The following is a 17,963-nucleotide window of genomic DNA, read 5'->3' on the forward strand; positions in this document are numbered from 1 at the left end:
CGGTCTCCAACGATTTTTATCTGAACATAGTTGTGGCAAATTGTAAAAGTGTATTCTCACCTATAAAAAGAAACAGAGTTCTTTCATTCTCCACGATGCAATCAAACAAAAATCCTAGTCTTAGTTAATTCTAGAACAAAAGAACTGATCTCTGTATTTTTACTAGGTAGCTGTTTAAAGATAATTCAGCATTGAAGTTTTAGTGCAGCATGCATTTCTACAATAACCGCAATCTCTGTCAACATCTGATGGATATTTGAAAAAAACTCTTAATCTCACTTGGCCTATGAAACTAGTTGTGTATTTGACTAAATCCCTAAATATCGTTGACAAATTCGCATAATGATGACATGGCTCTCCTGAATTCAACTCCTACTTCACTTTTCAAAACTTCAATACGCTGCAAGATTATGGAAACTTTGTGATGAGAAGAGTTATGAAAATTCTCAATAAAGATGGAGTGATACAGGTGGACATAGCTTTTCATGTCTATGGTCTAAAATCAAACAAAGGTAGTGAACATATTAGAAGCAGCAGAGTAAAAGAATCACTCCAATAATATGCTCTCCAAACTATCGAGACTTGATTTCTAAATCTGTGGCAGAGATTTATTAATGTGACATGCAAGAGTCTATAAAGGAATTATCCATACGTTAACTACGTGCAGGAATACATACATTCATTCATTCATTTGTGGATAAAATTACAAATCATATATGTTTGGGAAGAATAGCAGGCATGGCCCAAAACTATTCGAATCCCAAATTTTGGTACTGAATAACTTGTTACCATTTCAAAACAGTCTGAACGGGAATACCATAATGGATGAATCAATCAAAAGTTAATGAAATATTATATAATAATACTGTTAGAAATAATATGAATGAATATTTAAATTTTCATTTCATTTTGATTTGACACATATCTATTATTATATTGGATATAATTTCTCAAAAGTCCACGACAAACTGAAGATTCACGAAAGATTAACATTTCCATACTGAACATAATCATTATGATAATGAATGAATGATGAATTCCATTTCCACCATGAAGAACTAAGAAATTCCACAAATATTTCTTGGAAACTAACTGACCACTATATCAAGTAAGCGTGGCCAGTGTGCAATTAATAATAAAATTTAGCCTGCAGCGCATCAAAATAAATTAATTTGAAATAAAAACAATAGAACATAAACATATATAAATATTAACTTTATTCTATCCTAATATATTTCTTGAAACCCAAGTTTCGTTTATTTCAAACAGTCACTTCTTAGCTTCCTTGCAGAATGAGATGAAGTTTGTAATTTTGACCATAATTAGTATATTATGATGAGAATTATCAATTATTAAGGCTTGAGAGTTGAAAAATCGTGTTCAGCGATCGAAAATACATAAGATAGCGTTCCTGAAATACATAATTTGAATGCATAGACTAGTAGGAGCGATGCGATAGACAGGCCATTACGCACATTAATCATGGGGGAGGACCGCGCCGCAGTTATAAACGCGCGTTTTTTACAACTTACCCCCCTCCACCCAAGCTGTCGACCACCCTGGGACGTGACGACATCGAGTTTCATATACACTAAAGACCCCCTAACAATAATCCGAAGTCAAATTCTCTGCCTCTCTCATGTATGCTCAATGTAAGCCAGCGCCTGGACTAGTAGGGCCACTAGACTACAATACTACCCGTTCAAAAACATACAACATTATAAAAAGGAACCTCCATGAGCAACAGATGCCTCTTTTGTATCATCTCAAAAGCAACGTGTTGCATCCGAAAAGATATACAAGGAGCCACAACACAGCCTATCAGCTGACATTCGTTCAACATGCTTTTTCATGTTGTGTTTTATGGACATATACAGTACGCGTCCCATAGCTTTGCCTCCATCCTATTATAATTAAGCGAGAAATTTCTGTATATACAGGTGATTCAAAAAGAATACCACAACTTTGAAAATCTGTATTCAATCAAGGAAACATAATAGAAACTTGGGTTGTAAATCAAAATGAAGAGTATAAAATTAAGTTTTTCCCCACTAGAAAACCAGTTCACAAATGTTCAATGTGACCCCCTCCAGACACTCGAGTGATATCAATACGATACTCGAACTCGTTGCACACCCTCAGTAGCATATCTGCTGTCATTTCTTGTTTGAGCTCCTCAATGTTAGCTGGTAGAGGCAGTCGATACACCTTATCTTTAACGTACCCCCATAGAAAAAAATTTCAGGGGGTGAGGTCAGGGCTTCTTGGAGGCCAGTGATGAAGTGCTCTGTCTCGAGCTGCTTGGCGGCCGATCCATTGCCTCGAATAGTTTTCATTCAAATAGGCACGGACAGATGAGTGCCAATGGGACTAAATAAGCAACTAAATAATCTTCAGAGCTTCCTCGAATCGATGACAGATAGTGCTTTACTCTCCGTTTATTCTTTGCAGAGTTATCAATTTTCAAAGTTGTGGTATTCTTTTTAAATCATGGTGTATATATTTATATGGTTATGAGGTTATCTGGTTATATGGGTATATATTTATGTTCAACGGATCTCGAAAACGGCTCTAACGATTCTCGCGAAATTTGGAACATAGTAGGTTTATGATATGAATATTCGAATGCACTAGGTCTCAACCCTTGGATAACTCGCTGAAGGACATGAAAAGGATAATTCATCCTTGGAAAAACAGATGATAATTTCGTCGTCTGTTGATAACAGAGATTCATGTGCTTGTGTGGGAGATGAGCTGTGTAATCAATCAGCTTACCGTATCTCGCGAGAAATATAGAAATTTTAATAGACTCAATCAAAATAATCTGATTTGTTGACATGACATGGTTTATCACTCTAAACTATAGTACCTATATCATAAATTTTCAAAGTTATTCATTATTTGACAATTTAAGTGATTAGTGAGTGTTATTTTGTTATTCAATTTGATTTGTAAATAATCTAAATTAGAACTTTTTTGTTTTTAAATGTTTGGGCTGAAAATTGAACCTGAGTTCAAGTGTATGGAACATAACCTACTTTCTGGACTATTTATAGTGTATAAATCAAAATTCGGGGAAGAAAAAGTTTTGGGCTGTGCCTGTTAGTCCTTTCTCAATCATTTTAAAGAATTGTGTTCTGTTTATCAATAGTTTATATAGTTATTTGTGCAACTAGTGCGCAAAGTGACAGTTTGCTGCACCGAAAGAAACGTTTACGCCCGAGCCGTAGGCGAGGGCGGAATGGTTTGTTGAGTGCAGCAGAGGAACTTTGCGCACGTATTTCACATTAAGTTTTTCCTACAGTTACCATTGAATATGAAAAGTGGGTAATTATGGGTGAAATTGCCTGAAATGCATCAAATGCTTTTCTGTGTAATTTATTATTGATAAAAACCTTAATCCTAAAATCCTAAAGTCCTCGTTGTCCTTGGTTATAATATATAATGAATAATAATTAGCGCGTTGTGCTTCGTTGCACCTCTGCTCACTATAGCAGCCACAGCAGTCACTGTTACCAACTTCATTTTGATTTTGCTGCACTGTTGCTCCATATAACCTACTAAGTATTTTGCGTTGCCATGTTGCAAATCTGGAGTGCAGAAAAATGTTTCCCGCACTAGAGCGGAAAAGTGATTCTTTGCGTTCTGTAATCAGTGCAGCAATGGCCACTTTTCAACGTAACTGTAGGAAAAATAAATAACGAGCGAAGCTCGGTTCCCCGATGTTATATGTGAACATAAAAACATCTAAACATGTAAACAGAAATTGCTCGTTTAATAGTATAGGATGTAGCCTACAGTACGCGTCCCGTAGCTTTTCCTCAATGACTTTGAAACAGCATATAGGCAAGATCGTCTGTCGATTATGGAAAGATACATTAAAGCTCCTCGAGTATCTTTTCGGATGCAACACGTTGCTTTTGTGAAGATACAAAAGAACATCTGTGCTTATGGAAAGACACATTGAAGGCCCTTGCGGGAAGGACCCACCTCACCTGAATTTATAATTATTTACGCCTTCAATTGACCATACTATCTTTGTCTTTCCAAAAGCTGAGGCCATGATTCTAGTTCAGAGTTTGGAGTTATTGATAGAAAACATTTTTCTTTTACATTATTTTTTCTCGTCATCGGATGAACGGCACGCATCGGACGGATCGGACGATTAGATTTGATGCATTGTTTTCAATTGGACTTTCAATTGAATTTAAATTGATAGAATTTTTTTTTCATATTTTCCTTTTTTAATCTGATGATTAAAAATGCAACAAATATTATTGAAAAGAAAATGATTTCTAAAATCATGAAAAGTGAGAAATGATGTTTGTAGGAAATTAGCATTATGGTAGTTTATTTTGTAAATTTCAACACACCGATTTTTCGCCAACACAACACAGAATGTTCTCTGATGGGTTGATTGGATTGGCGTATCGACGACAGCCAGACCTGATAACAGCGCTCACACTCACATTCCGGGACGACACGTCACGGTACGATAGGACAGAAACTCTATGTTTATTTAGGATTTTTTCTAGACATTTTAAATATTGATAAATTATTTATTAATTTTTGAGAAAACAACAACAGGTCAATGTAACTTAATGAGCGTTAGGTCTACTGTTCACAGAGCTACTAGTAGTTCTGTGAACAGTGGACCTCGCGCAGTCATAAACCGCAGCCTCCTCTTGTCCTGTCTGTATGTCGTGTCAGCGAGATATCGGTGTGAAAACGGCTAATGGCTGTTGGGGTTGGTGTATCAAAAATGCTAACCTTAAAAGCTAATCTCATTCAAGACATACTGGCAACAGGACAGCCCAAGTTCAAAGTAGAGAAAGTTCGAGAGACAATACTATGTTATTTTAGTTATTAATTGCTCGCGTTATTGGACGCAATCAATAGTTCATTTATTTATTTATTCACAATGGAGACAACGGGTTTCCCCAAAAGTGTCTCCTTAACAATAAAAATTGTACAGATACAAACGTATATAATATGTTTATTCGTAATAATACGAACTTATGCAATAATTAATAATACAAACAACAAAAATACCACCTAATTTAAAAGTGAAAAATACAAAGATTTCAAATACTTATGAAAAAAGTGAAAATGAAACAAATTGAGAATTCAAAATTCCAAAACTTTAAAGAATATAATAACAAAAATTAATGAAACAAAAATTAATTGATGAACAAAAATTTTATCAATAGAATTGATAACATTTATAACTGAACGACGGCCCAAACTGATACAAACTAACAGCACCTCCACACTGATACACCAACTATTCATTTGATCAGATCATGCTTACACAAGATTTAATTATCATAGTAACGCTTTCCGGAATTTAGCGCGAGAAAACCAGAAGACATCTAGGCGCCCAGACAAGCTGTTATAAGCTCTTTGCATCCTATTTAATTGTGAATAAAAATTGCATTCAATAAGGCATGCAATGAGGCATGAAATTTATAGTCTAGACAGCTGCTAATTTTTTACCAAGTTACATTGAGATATTGAATTGCATGCGTCATGGCATGCAATTTATAGTCAACTCGACAGCTGATTTATGATGAAAAATTCTATAGTCTGATTTTAACTCCAATATAATAATAATATATAGGAGTGGCCGTAGCCGAGTGGATCAGATGCTGGCTTTGTGATTCAGAGGTCCGGGTTCAAATCCCGGCCCGGGCAAGATATTTATCTCGGGCCACTCCCGTGTTTCGGATGGACACGTTAAGCCGTCGGTCCCGGCTGCCTAAAAAGTAGTCGTTAGGTCATGTCAGAGGCCCTGAAATTGATCAGTTGCGACCTGAAAACTCTGACACCAGACCTGAGCCAGCCAGGTCGATATTATTATTATTATTATAACTCCAATATTGGCGTATGAAGGAGGCTCCTTTTCCTTTCATATTATCCTTGAAATGCAAAATTTCCAAAAACCTTGTATATACGTCGACGCGCAATTTAAAAAGAAACATACCTGTCAAATTTCATGAAAATCTATTCCCGCGTTTCGCCGTAAATGCGCAACATATAAACATTTAAACATTAAGAGAAATACCAAACCGTCGACTTGAATCTTAGACCTCACTTCGCTCGATATATTCATGTTTGGGAATCCTTATGAGTGGATTTAAAGCCTTGTTTCTTCTCAATTGCAGCATCCGTGAATCACATAGTTTGGCTTGATGAAGACAAGAATTTCGCGGTCGGATTCAATGATGGGACCGTTAAGATCGGTCACAAAAGTCCTAACTACGATACTCAAACCATCATGGCTCACCAGGTAACACAATTATTATCCACTTTCTTATTGCATTAATTTGTAGGTGTTCTATCCATCTAGATTTCTGATTAGGTTATCTAATAATTATTAATTATTTTCCAATAATTAAAATAGCATAAGTTCATTGTAAAACTAGCAGGTAACCCGTGCTCCGCAAGGGTCTGTTTGAAACACAAATATAATCTTATTTAACAGACTTCCTCCTAATATTCGTGACTAGCCGTCAGGCTCGCTTCGCTCGCCATATCCGTCTAGCCAGGGGGCTCCGCCCCCTGGACCCCCGACTGGATCGTCCAAGAATGAGATGAGCAGGCTCGCTTCGCTCGCCTGCATTTTTCATTTGAGCATTTTTATCATATGTTAGAACAATCGGGGGTCCAGACTAAACGTCTGGCTAAACGGATATGGCGAACGAAGCGAGCCTGACGGCTAGTAATATAATATTCCCAGGATTGAAGTAGCAGTGCCCAATCAATTATTTTTCCGCGATAAATGCATTTAAATCTTCAACTTGGTGCCAACCTAACAAAGTCAACTCAACTTAATGCCAACCTGACAAAATTATTAATTTAGTTGCCAGTTAACAACTGTTTCGAAGAGGTACTCTATCTAGGTTATAGTTCTATAGTAACATATGATATGGAAATTTCAATTATAATTAAGAGATTGGGAAAAGAAGAATATACAAGATTTCTTAGTAATAAAAATAATAAGATTTCTTAGTGCGCCTCTAAAGGGCCAACTGAACATACCTACCAAATTTGAATGTTTTTGGTCCGGTAGATTTTTAGTTATGCGAGTGAGTGAGTGAGTGAGTGAGTGAGTGAGTGAGTGCCATTTCGCTTTTATATATATAGATTTAACAGACTTCCTCCAAATATTAGTGACTACTCTAAGAAGGATGTGATGTTGTATCTCAATAATAACAGCACATTCAATTTATAAAACGAAACTAATAATATTAAAAACGTACACATATAATTTAAGAAACGTCAAGTTGAAAAAATGACAGCATATTCTTACATTATTAGAATTTTTCAATTTTTGCTGGTTGAAGTTTTAAGATTTTCCTTTTATTGTCACTGCCGCCTGCCTTAACGATAAAAATGTACTATTACTTGTGTAAAACAATTTTTCCTACAGATACCCTGAAAAGTGACCATTTGTGCACTGATTGCAGGCTGCAAAGAATCACTTTTCCGCACTAGTGCGCAAAGTGAGTACTTTGCGTACTCCAGATTTGCAACATGGCAACGCAAAATACTTAGTAGGTTATATGGAGCAACAGTGCAGCAAAATCAAAATGAAGTTGGTAACAGTGACTGCTGTGGCTGCTATAGTGAGCAGAGGTGCAACCAAGCACAACGCGCTAATTATTATTCATTATATATTATAACCAAGGACAACGAGGACTTTAGGATTTTAGGATTAAGGTTTTTATCAATAATAAAATTACACAGAAAAACATTTGATGCATTTCAGGCAATTTTACCCATAATTACCCACTTTTCATATTCAATGGTAACTGTAGGAAAAATTTAATGTGAAATACGTGCGCAAAGTTCGTTTGCTGCACTCAAGAAACCATTCCGCCCTCGCCTACGGCTCGGGCGTAAACGTTTCTTTCGATGCAGCAAACTGTCACTTTGCGCACTAGTTGCACAAATAACTATTTCCCTTTTCCTTATGATTTGATTCCTTTCTAATAAATTTTCATTTTTCCCTTTTTTTATTAATTTTGTATCAAAATCTGATGTATATTTCTTATTTTATTTTTGGGTTTGTATTAGTTTTCTTTCATTTTTTACTTAAAATCTTTGAAGTGTAATATTTATTTTGTCTAAGTTTATTTATCTTTTGTAACTCATAAACTCATTTTTTCATGTTCCTGGGCACCCGCCGAAAACCTTTGGGTTTGGCAGGACCCTCAACTGTTTGTATTGTGAATGAAAATTTTTGATTTGATTTGTTTATTTTAAAACTAGACGGTAACCCATGCTTCACAAGGGTCTCTTTGAAACACAAATAGAATGAATTTAGTTTTATTGTTCCATTCTCATAGTGAAAGTAAAATTGACTGTAAAACTTGACAATAGACCAATTATTTGATTGGGATTTTTTCTTTTGTAAACTTTGTATCATGAATAGAATTTGTTTCAATTATTAAAAATATCGGGGACCGAGCTTCGCTCTGGAGTACAACAGCATAAAAAATGTATTATGAAAGAAGAAATTATTATAACATTCATACAGAAATGTTCCATCTAATAACAGTAAATGGATAAAAGTATCATAGAACATTTTTATTGATGTCATCTTACTTGTTTCAGATGGGCCTTTAAAATTTTGTATCACACAATGGGTATTTACATTTAAAATATTCGAGCTACAACCCCTAAGTCACCCCCTTATGAGGGGTTGAAACTCAGCTGTATGTCAAAAGGTAGATTATTCTACCTGATTAGGCAGAATACCCCAGGGTTGAGGGGTTGAGTTATTTCAACCCTTATAATTTATAATTTATTTATCTACATTACAATATGAGGGCACGAGGAAGAAATACTTCCCATAACAGCCCTTTCGACACAACAGAAATTACAATTCTAATATATTAATAGTATAATATAATATAGTAGAAGTCTAATCTAATATAGAAAATTCACTAAATTAAAGAGAGATAGAAACTGCAATAATTTTTTAACTAAAATAGAAGATGAAAAAGAGGAATATGATGATGATAAGTATAAATTAATAATGGGGTATAAATTAAGTATAAATTAATAACTTTTGAGGGGGTTAATTCAGTTGTACGGTACGTCAAAAGGTAGAGTATTCGACCAATAACTTATCCTGAAAGTTACAGTATTATATCTAAAACAGTATCCAATTTATTGAAGGGTTCCCATATATATGACTCACGCTGTAATCTACAACTTTCACATCAAGAAACTGATAGGGGTTGATATATCAATGTGCGGTTTTCGCCATTTATTTTCTCTTGTATCGAAATCATGTATTACATGACCACCTTCTCATTTCAAAAAATCAATTTGGTTTCATATGAGGGTAAAAGATGTTGAAGCGACAGAGTAATATTTGGAGATTAATTTTTCATTTCAAATAGGATCCCCAATGAAACCTACTGTCAAATTATTCATGCTAGAGAAATATTTTGCTGTTTTCACAATTTTTATCAACTCTGTATCATTAAACGTTGTATCAAAGATTACAATACAACAGTTCTTGAGCGTGTTCTCCAACCCAGGGGGTCACTAGTATGCATTTGACTATATATTTGACTAGATGTCAGGCTCGCTTCGCTCGCCATATCCGTCTAGCCAGGGGGCTCCGCCCCCTGGACCCCCGTCTGGATCGTCCGAGACCGAGATCAGCAGGCGAGCTGATTTTCATTTGAGCATTTTTATCATAATTTAGGACGATCCAGTCGGGGGTCCAGGCTAAACATCTGGCTAAACGGATATGGCAAGCGAAGCGAGCCTGACGGCTAGTAACATAATATTCCCAGGATTGAAGTAGCAGTGCCCAATCAAATTTTCCGCGATAAATGCATTTCAATCTTCAACTTGGTGCCAACCTAACAAAGTCAACTCAACTTAATGCCAACCTGACAAAATTATTAATTTAGTTACCAGTTAACAACTGTTTCGAAGAGGTACTCTCTCTAGATTATAGTTCTATATTAACATATGGTATGGACATTTTTCTATTATAATTAAGAGAATAAGAAGAATATACATGCTAAAAGACGAACTTTAAACCCTTAAAAACCACCCTCAGAGTTGAAATGTTACTAAAAGATTTCTTAGTGTGCCTCTAAAGGGCCAACTGAACATACCTACCAGATTTGAATGTTTTTGGTCCGGTAGATTTTTAGTTCTGCGAGTGAGTGAGTCAGTCAGTCAGTGAGTGAGTGCCACTTCGCTTTTATATATATATATAGATTTGTGTATCATTAAATATGATTGTATAAATATAAATAAATATACAGACGGCAGTGTCGGCGCTAGAGTGGGACCCCCGCAGTGAGTACTTGGCGACATGTGGCAGTGATGACAAAGTGTGTCGAGTTTGGCAGCAGGAAGATTCGGTCAAGGTTTGTCGCACCAGATTCCAGCTCACGCACAGTCATGTGCCCATCTCACTAGCCTGGTCTCCTGTCATAGGTACTGTACATTCTATTTTTTTTCTATGATAAAAAACCAATTCAACAACTGTTCAAATAGACTACTCTATTCGTTTTATTATTGTTGTTTCTCAATAGTAGAACCATGATAAATCGTACCTCTATGTCTCCTTTTTCTTTGTATATGGGAACTAATATACATCTCCAGATCTAATTAACTTTGGTATTCTACAGATGGAAATTACTGAGATATTGCAATTATTCAAAAGCTAATGAATTAATAATTATTATTAAACGAAAATCCAAATTAAATGCTGTAATTCACCCCGAAGACTAATTTTTGAATAGTAGCGCTCATCGGATCTCCATCTAGCTGTTTACCCTTTTGTCAATATTTGCAGTAGCAGAAGTCTTCAGGGTGAATTACAGCATTTAATTTGGATTTTCGTTTAATAATAATTTATTAACTTTGGTATTGCCCATCCCCGACTCCTACATAACTGCTTGGAAAATAATAGTAAATAAATTTGTCATATATTGTATAGAAACGTTCATAATCATTTTAAATAATCGGAAAATTACAGTTGTAACACCTTCAAGCAGCATTTGAGTAGATGGTTATTAGAAATTGGCAGGGATGCTGCAGAGCAACTGACTCAATCACTACCTCTGTAAACAAAGCCGTAGTGATGGCCTTTACTGATGAATTTGTTTGTTGATTTAGGTGAAACTCTACTATTATGTGTGGGTACTGAGAATGGAGTGATTCACATTTGGCTGCTCCCATTGGACGACCACAACCAACCAATAGCATCGTCGCAGGAGTGTCACAATAACGGCCCACCTGTGGCTTTGCACGTTATCCAAGGTGAAAAACCAATTATTGATATTTTCTTTCTGTGCTTCATTTCCATTCAATTCATTCATTTCCTCTTCAATCATACATACAAGCCTGAAAATAGTAATTGAAAATAGCCGAACCTCTGTCTTGTCAATGTCTTCTATAGACGATAGCAGATACAGGTTTATTGATGTAATATGATTTATTATTATATATTTTTTAATTTATTATTCTACAAAGGCGACTTTCTGGAAGTATTTTAAGCCTAGGTGATGTTGATGATGGGATGAATGATAATACAATGAAGGAAGAGTTATGAATGAATAAAGATGATAGGTTATGCTATCCACTTGAATTGATTTGAGTCCACTTTTCAGTCCAGAAATAAATAAACTAGAAATTTTGAATTCGATTTTAAGCCGCTCTCCTGGTGACAAATGATTATGTCGGAAAAGGCTTAGTTGTTGAAATTGTGCTAGGCCCTGAGGTCTGCGGATTTTTATCTGATCAATAATGTGATCCTAATTTTAGTGGTTTGAGGGTCTTGGAATTGAAAACATAGATATGCGGTTGACTGACTGCTCTTATAATAATGAAAATAATATAGAAAATATTACAAAATACATCTTTACATGGATAATCTAATAATCAATCTGTCTTTAAGAGACCGAATACACATGTCTTTAAGAGACCAAATACTCATGTCTTTAAGAGACCAAATACGATACGTCTTTAAGAGACCAAATTTACGGGGGCACATGTGATATTGTAGTGGGGGGTATCAAGTACTTATCTAAGATCTGTCGTCCTCGAGTCCGGTGTCCAAAGGGTGATGGATGAGGATGAAGGGTGATGGCCTCCAGGCAACGGGCTAGTGGCGTCAGATCAAAGATCGTCTTTCAGTCCCGCATGGCAAGGTCAGATATCCGATATCATCGGCCATTTCGGTCGGCGAATTCGTAAGCCCTCGTTCGACAGCAAGGCATATTTACAGCTCGATCCTCGAATGAGTATTCAAGAATACACACTCACAAAAAAACCTTTAAATGGGTTTTCGACTGTCACTAATCCATAGCTAATCCATATTACTAATAATAATAAAGTGCAGCAGTCAACCGCTCTGAATGGAAATTAACTGTGCCATTAATAATTTAATAAAAGGATTAGCGATTTCAAAACTGATGGGATAAATGATTCTCAATAATATAATTTTAGTCTCCAGGAGAGAATAAAAAACTGTCTGGAAAAGACATTATTCAATCAGGCCAATAAATAATTAAGCTCAGAAAACATGTCTGTACTCTACAGAATATAAAAGCGGTCTCTCGTTCAGGTCTCCAAGTCGACCGAATCAGGCTCAAAAAAATAGGTATCAGGGCTAGCAATATTATGCATTAAAAAATACCAAATTACAAAGGACGTGGTGGGGACGACAATAATTTCCGTCAATAGAATGAGAAAGGAATAAAACTAACAAGGACAGAATACAGGAAAATTCCCTCAATCAAAGTAGAAGACTCAGCAATAGAATGGACGTTCAACTGATTTTTTATGATGATTTTGCCAACAATTCTAAGTACTCTAGGAAAACGTTGGAAAACAATAGAGGAAATATTAGAATTTAAGTACGTAATGTACTGAATTACATTATGCAACTACTCTGATACCGTGGGAATAACAACGCTAATCCAGCACTCTAAAAAAAATAACTCTAAAATAAAATTTTATCTTGGAAAAATTATAATTTCGAAAAAAATAAATTTCGGCACAATTTGTTAAAAACCGAATATAATAGAATGATTACATTCAATAAACCAATGTAAAGAACTGAGAATGCTAACAATTATACTATTAAAATTGAATTTCTCTTTAATAAAACTTGAACATTAATATGTAGCTGGAATGTAAATACTGGTTCTTAAGATTAAAATTGCTCAAAATACAAGATTCAAGTGATCTGTGTAAATTAATCTATTCATTGACTGTATAAAACTAGTCAAATCTATGAGTTGAATAATATATCCATTCAGAAAAACTACATACATATAGAACATAGATTTGAGTTTTAAAATGTTTAAGAAAATCAGAAAAGGTACTCACCAAATCCCAAATCCAATATGTCGTGAATCGATTTGTTGGCCTACTTATTTGAGGTGTTGATTGATTGAGTACTTTATTTATGTAGATTACAATATATACTGGCTTATACACTTATATACAATAGCTTACAATACAGCAAAATTATAGATGAATTTACATAATATAGACTTGGAAAATTATTATTGAACTGTATATGATATGAAAAAGTAATTTGTAATATAATAACTATAGATAATTATATTGTTGTGCATCTACATAAATTGGCGGAGCTTTGGACATATCAATGTCCATTCTAAGGAAACAATATTAGAAATATCCTCCCCACTAACTCTCTACCAAAGGTGTGAAAGGTGGATGAGAGGAAGAGATAAGTGAAATTATGCAAACCGAAAGTGCGACTATTAAAGTTGGTTCCTTACTATTTCCCGGTTCTAAGATGGAGTTTTCTGTCTGGATATTTAAGGCAGCACAAAGGCGAAAAATAAACTTTCTACTGGTGATATTTTTCAATGTTTTTCGATTTGTATATCATCAAGCTATCAAAATGAGAAAGTTTTCTCAGGAAAACATTTTTTCCGATCATTACTTTTTGAGATATGAGATTGCTTCAGTTTAAATTTTTGGGACAACATTTCAAATTCGGTCAGAGATAACTCCATCAAATTTGGAGGTTAAATTTTTAATGGTATTGTTGATTGAATAAAACAAAAATTTTCTGAAAATATCAATTTTTGAGGAAGTTATTCAATTTACTGAAAATGAACAAAAAATAACTTTTTGTTGAGTTATTTTTGGTAATAACTATCTTAAAAATTTATATTTTCAAAAAAAAATTGTTTTACTAGATCAACAATATCATGAAGAATTTATCTTCTAAATTTCATAGAGTTATCTCTTACCAAATTTGGAATGTTCTGTCCCAAAAATTTAAACTTTAGGCGCTCATATATCAAAAAGTAATGATCGGAAAAAAATGTTTTCCTGAAAAAACTTTCTCATTTTCATAGCTTGATGGAATACAAATCAAAAATCTTTGGAAAATATCACGAGTAAAAAATTTATTTTTAGCCTTTGCACAGCCTTAATTTAGGTAGTTGAAGATGTCTGACCAACTTGACGCGCAGAGAAAACTTTCTCATAGCATGATGAAATACAAATCGAAAAACTTTGAAAAATATCACGAGTAGAATAGTTATTTGTGCAACTAGTGCGCAAAGTGACAGTTTGCACCGAAAGAAACGTTTACGCCCGAGCCGTAGGCGAGGGCGGAATGGTTTGTTGAGTGCAGCAGAGGAACTTTGCGCACGTATTTCACATTAAGTTTTTCCTACAGTTACCATTGAATATGAAAAGTGGGTAATTATGGGTAAAATTGCCTGAAATGCATCAAATGTTTTTCTGTGTAATTTTATTATTGATAAAAACCTTAATCCTAAAATCCTAAAGTCCTCGTTGTCGTTGGTTATAATATATAATGAATAATAATTAGCGCGTTGTGCTTGGTTGCACCTCTGCTCACTATAGCAGCCACAGCAGTCACTGTTACCAACTTCATTTTGATTTTGCTGCACTGTTGCTCCATATAACCTACTAAGTATTTTGCGTTGCCATGTTGCAAATCTGGAGTGCAGAAAAATTTTTCCCGCACTAGAGCGGAAAAGTGATTCTTTGCGTTCTGTAATCAGTGCAGCAATGGCCACTTTTCAACGTAACTGTAGGAAAAGTTTATTTTCAGCCTTTGCACAGCCTTAACACTAGGATTTGAATAATGATAGAAACAAACTAAACTTGCGTCCTGGCATTCACTTCCAATAGAATTTGTAGAATTCAGAATTTTGTAGAATAGCTCATAGAAGTGGTGGTGTATGTATATTCACTAGCAATGCTAAACATACCCAAACTTATGAACTGGATTTTGTTAAGAGATTTTCTGTTGAGATGGATTTAGAGGTGACAGGATTAAGGTTAAACATTGATGATCGATTCGAGGTAGCAGTGTTAGGTATCTATAGGTCACCAAATGGAGACTGGCAAAAATTTTGTGAGCTGCTCCATACACTTTTGGAAATTACAACCGCTCGTTTCACAAATGTTATAGTAGTAGGAGATTTCAATACTGATTCTGCCAGGCAGGATAAAATGACAGAGGATATTATTAATATGAATAATTTAGAAATTAAGGTCCACGAATATACAAGAGTAACTCGAACTTCACAGACAATTATTGATAATATCCTCACAAATATAGAAGGTTGTAATGTCAGGTTAGGTAGCTCAGATCTATCAGATCATAACTATCAAATTTTAGATGTTAAGTTGCAGGGCCAGAATCCAAGCAGAAAAAAAACTTTTGTGAAAGAAATTCAGCAATATGAGCTAGGAAATATAAATTGTTTGAAGCAGGAACTGCTTCAAGAAAATTGGAGTAGTGTTTATAACAGTTGCAACCTAAATTACAAATATAAGCAATTCATTGATACTCTAAGATTTCACATTAGTGTATGCTGTCCGAAAAATTTAAACTTTAGGCGCTCATATATCAAAAAGTGACATATGGGCACTCTTTTGTCCATAGAGTTAGAAATTGCTCTTGAAGGCGGATGAATCATTATTTGATTAACGGCATAAGGATGAGAAGGCAACGGACAACCACCTCATTAAAGATACTTTATGTATGTCCTAGTACACTCATCATGGCAGTTGGAATAAATTATCAGTCCGGAGTAAGTCCCCATTCGGATCTCCGGGGGGACAATTCTAACAGATGTGGTGGTGGAATCAACAATCTTCAAGAAAAGGATCAGGATAGCGACTTGGAATGTCCAGGGTATGAAAGAATTAGGAAAATCACATAGTGCAATGCAACAAATAAAAGGCTGGGAGTGAAAATACTTGGCATTAGTGAGACGCACTGGAATGGAATTGGGAAAACAGTTGTCCAGGATACCACAATATATCATTCTGGCAGCCCTGATGGAACAAATGAGTACCATGGAGTGGCTATTGCAGTCAGCAATGACATCAACAAGTCTGTAAAACACTTTTTGCCCTTGTCGAATAGAGTTGTACTCTTACAATTGAATGCACATGGAAGGCTTCTCAATATCATTCAAGCTTATGCTCCTACACTTGATAAAGAAGATGAAGAGGTTGAGGAATTCTACAAAGACATCGATTCCGCCTTCAAGTTGACGAAGAGCATTGATGTCACCATGATACTGGGGGATTTCAATGCAAAGGTTGGTGGAGGCCCACAGAATGAAGCCATGGGTAAATTTGGACTTGGAGTAAGAAATGACCGTGGTGACAGATTACTAACATTCTGTCAAGAAAACAAGATGGTTCTTGCCAACACCTTTTTCAAGCTGCCAAAAAGACGTCTCTACACCTGGACTTCACCTAGGGATAGGCCAGGTGCAATAATGCGTAATCAGATTGATTACATCACAATTAACCACAGGTTCAGAAACTCAGTTAGGAGTGCTAAAACATACCCTGGAGCCTATATTGGATCAGACCACAATATTTTGGTTGCAGAAGTTTGCATCAGGTTGAAGAAGCTCATCCAACCAAAGTTGCCAGACCGAATAGATGTCAACAGATTAAAAGATGCATCTACCAGGATTAAAGTTGTCTAAATGAGAAACTTGATAATGTCACAGTCAACAAAGATAACCAGGGAATTTAAGCGGCATGGCAGAACATTAAAACAGCAATTCTGGAGCCATGTAAAAAGCATTTGAAAAGAATGAAACATAAGAAAGAGAAAGACTGGATGACAGAAGACATCCTGAATCTCATGGAAACACGTCAGAGGCTCAAGGCTTCAAATGTGGGGAAGGTTGAGATGAGAAAGATTCAGAACAGGATTCGGTATGAGTGCAGGCAGGCCAAGGAACAGTGGTTAGGACAGAAGTGTGTAGAGATGGAACATCTACAGGCATTGCATGATACCCACAACATTCACAAGAAGATCAGTGAACTCACTGGGAGGAGAGACCAGAGGACACATTATCTCCTGAATGATGTGGGTAACATAGTCATAGACACAGATGAACAGCTTAAACTGTGGGAGGAGTACATAGAGAGGTTGTTTGCTGATGAAAGAGAGGAAATGGCAAATATAGAAGAAACAACGGGTCCAGATATTTTGAAGGAGGAAGTTGTCTATGCGATCCATAATATCAAAAAGGGCAAAGCAGCGGGACCGGATGAACTCCCTGGAGATGTTTTACAGCTGTTAGATGAGAGGCATGTTGCCAAGTTGACGGATTTGTTCAATATGATATACAAGAGTGGAAAACTTCCGGAAGATTGGCTAAAATCTACATTTATCACACTTCCCAAAAAACATAATGCAAGAAATGTGAAGAACACCGCACAATCAGCCTTATGAGCCACATTCTCAAATTATTTCTGAAAATAATTCATAAAAGAATTAACACGAAACTTGAAGAGAAGCTATCAAACACACAGTTTGGATTCAGAAGTGGATTTGGAACAAGAGAGGCGCTCTTTGCTTATAATGTGATAATTCAACGATGTCTGGATGTGAATAAGAATGTCTATGCATGCTTCATTGATTACAA

General features: G+C 35.5%; 1 protein-coding gene across 1 annotated transcript in view; it reads left to right on the forward strand.

The window, feature by feature from the left end:
• LOC111056308 (probable E3 ubiquitin-protein ligase HERC1) overlaps positions 1-17,963 on the forward strand; it is a 151,523-nt gene that overhangs the window by 51,858 nt on the left and 81,702 nt on the right. The window contains exons 21-23 of the mRNA XM_039435338.1: positions 6,165-6,289; positions 10,299-10,473; positions 11,158-11,301. Of these exons, the coding sequence (XP_039291272.1) occupies positions 6,165-6,289; positions 10,299-10,473; positions 11,158-11,301 (444 nt within the window). The remainder of the gene's footprint in view (positions 1-6,164; positions 6,290-10,298; positions 10,474-11,157; positions 11,302-17,963) is intronic.

The sequence above is a fragment of the Nilaparvata lugens genome, chromosome 9 (genome assembly GCF_014356525.2).
Source record: "Nilaparvata lugens isolate BPH chromosome 9, ASM1435652v1, whole genome shotgun sequence".
Taxonomy (NCBI): domain Eukaryota; kingdom Metazoa; phylum Arthropoda; class Insecta; order Hemiptera; family Delphacidae; genus Nilaparvata; species Nilaparvata lugens.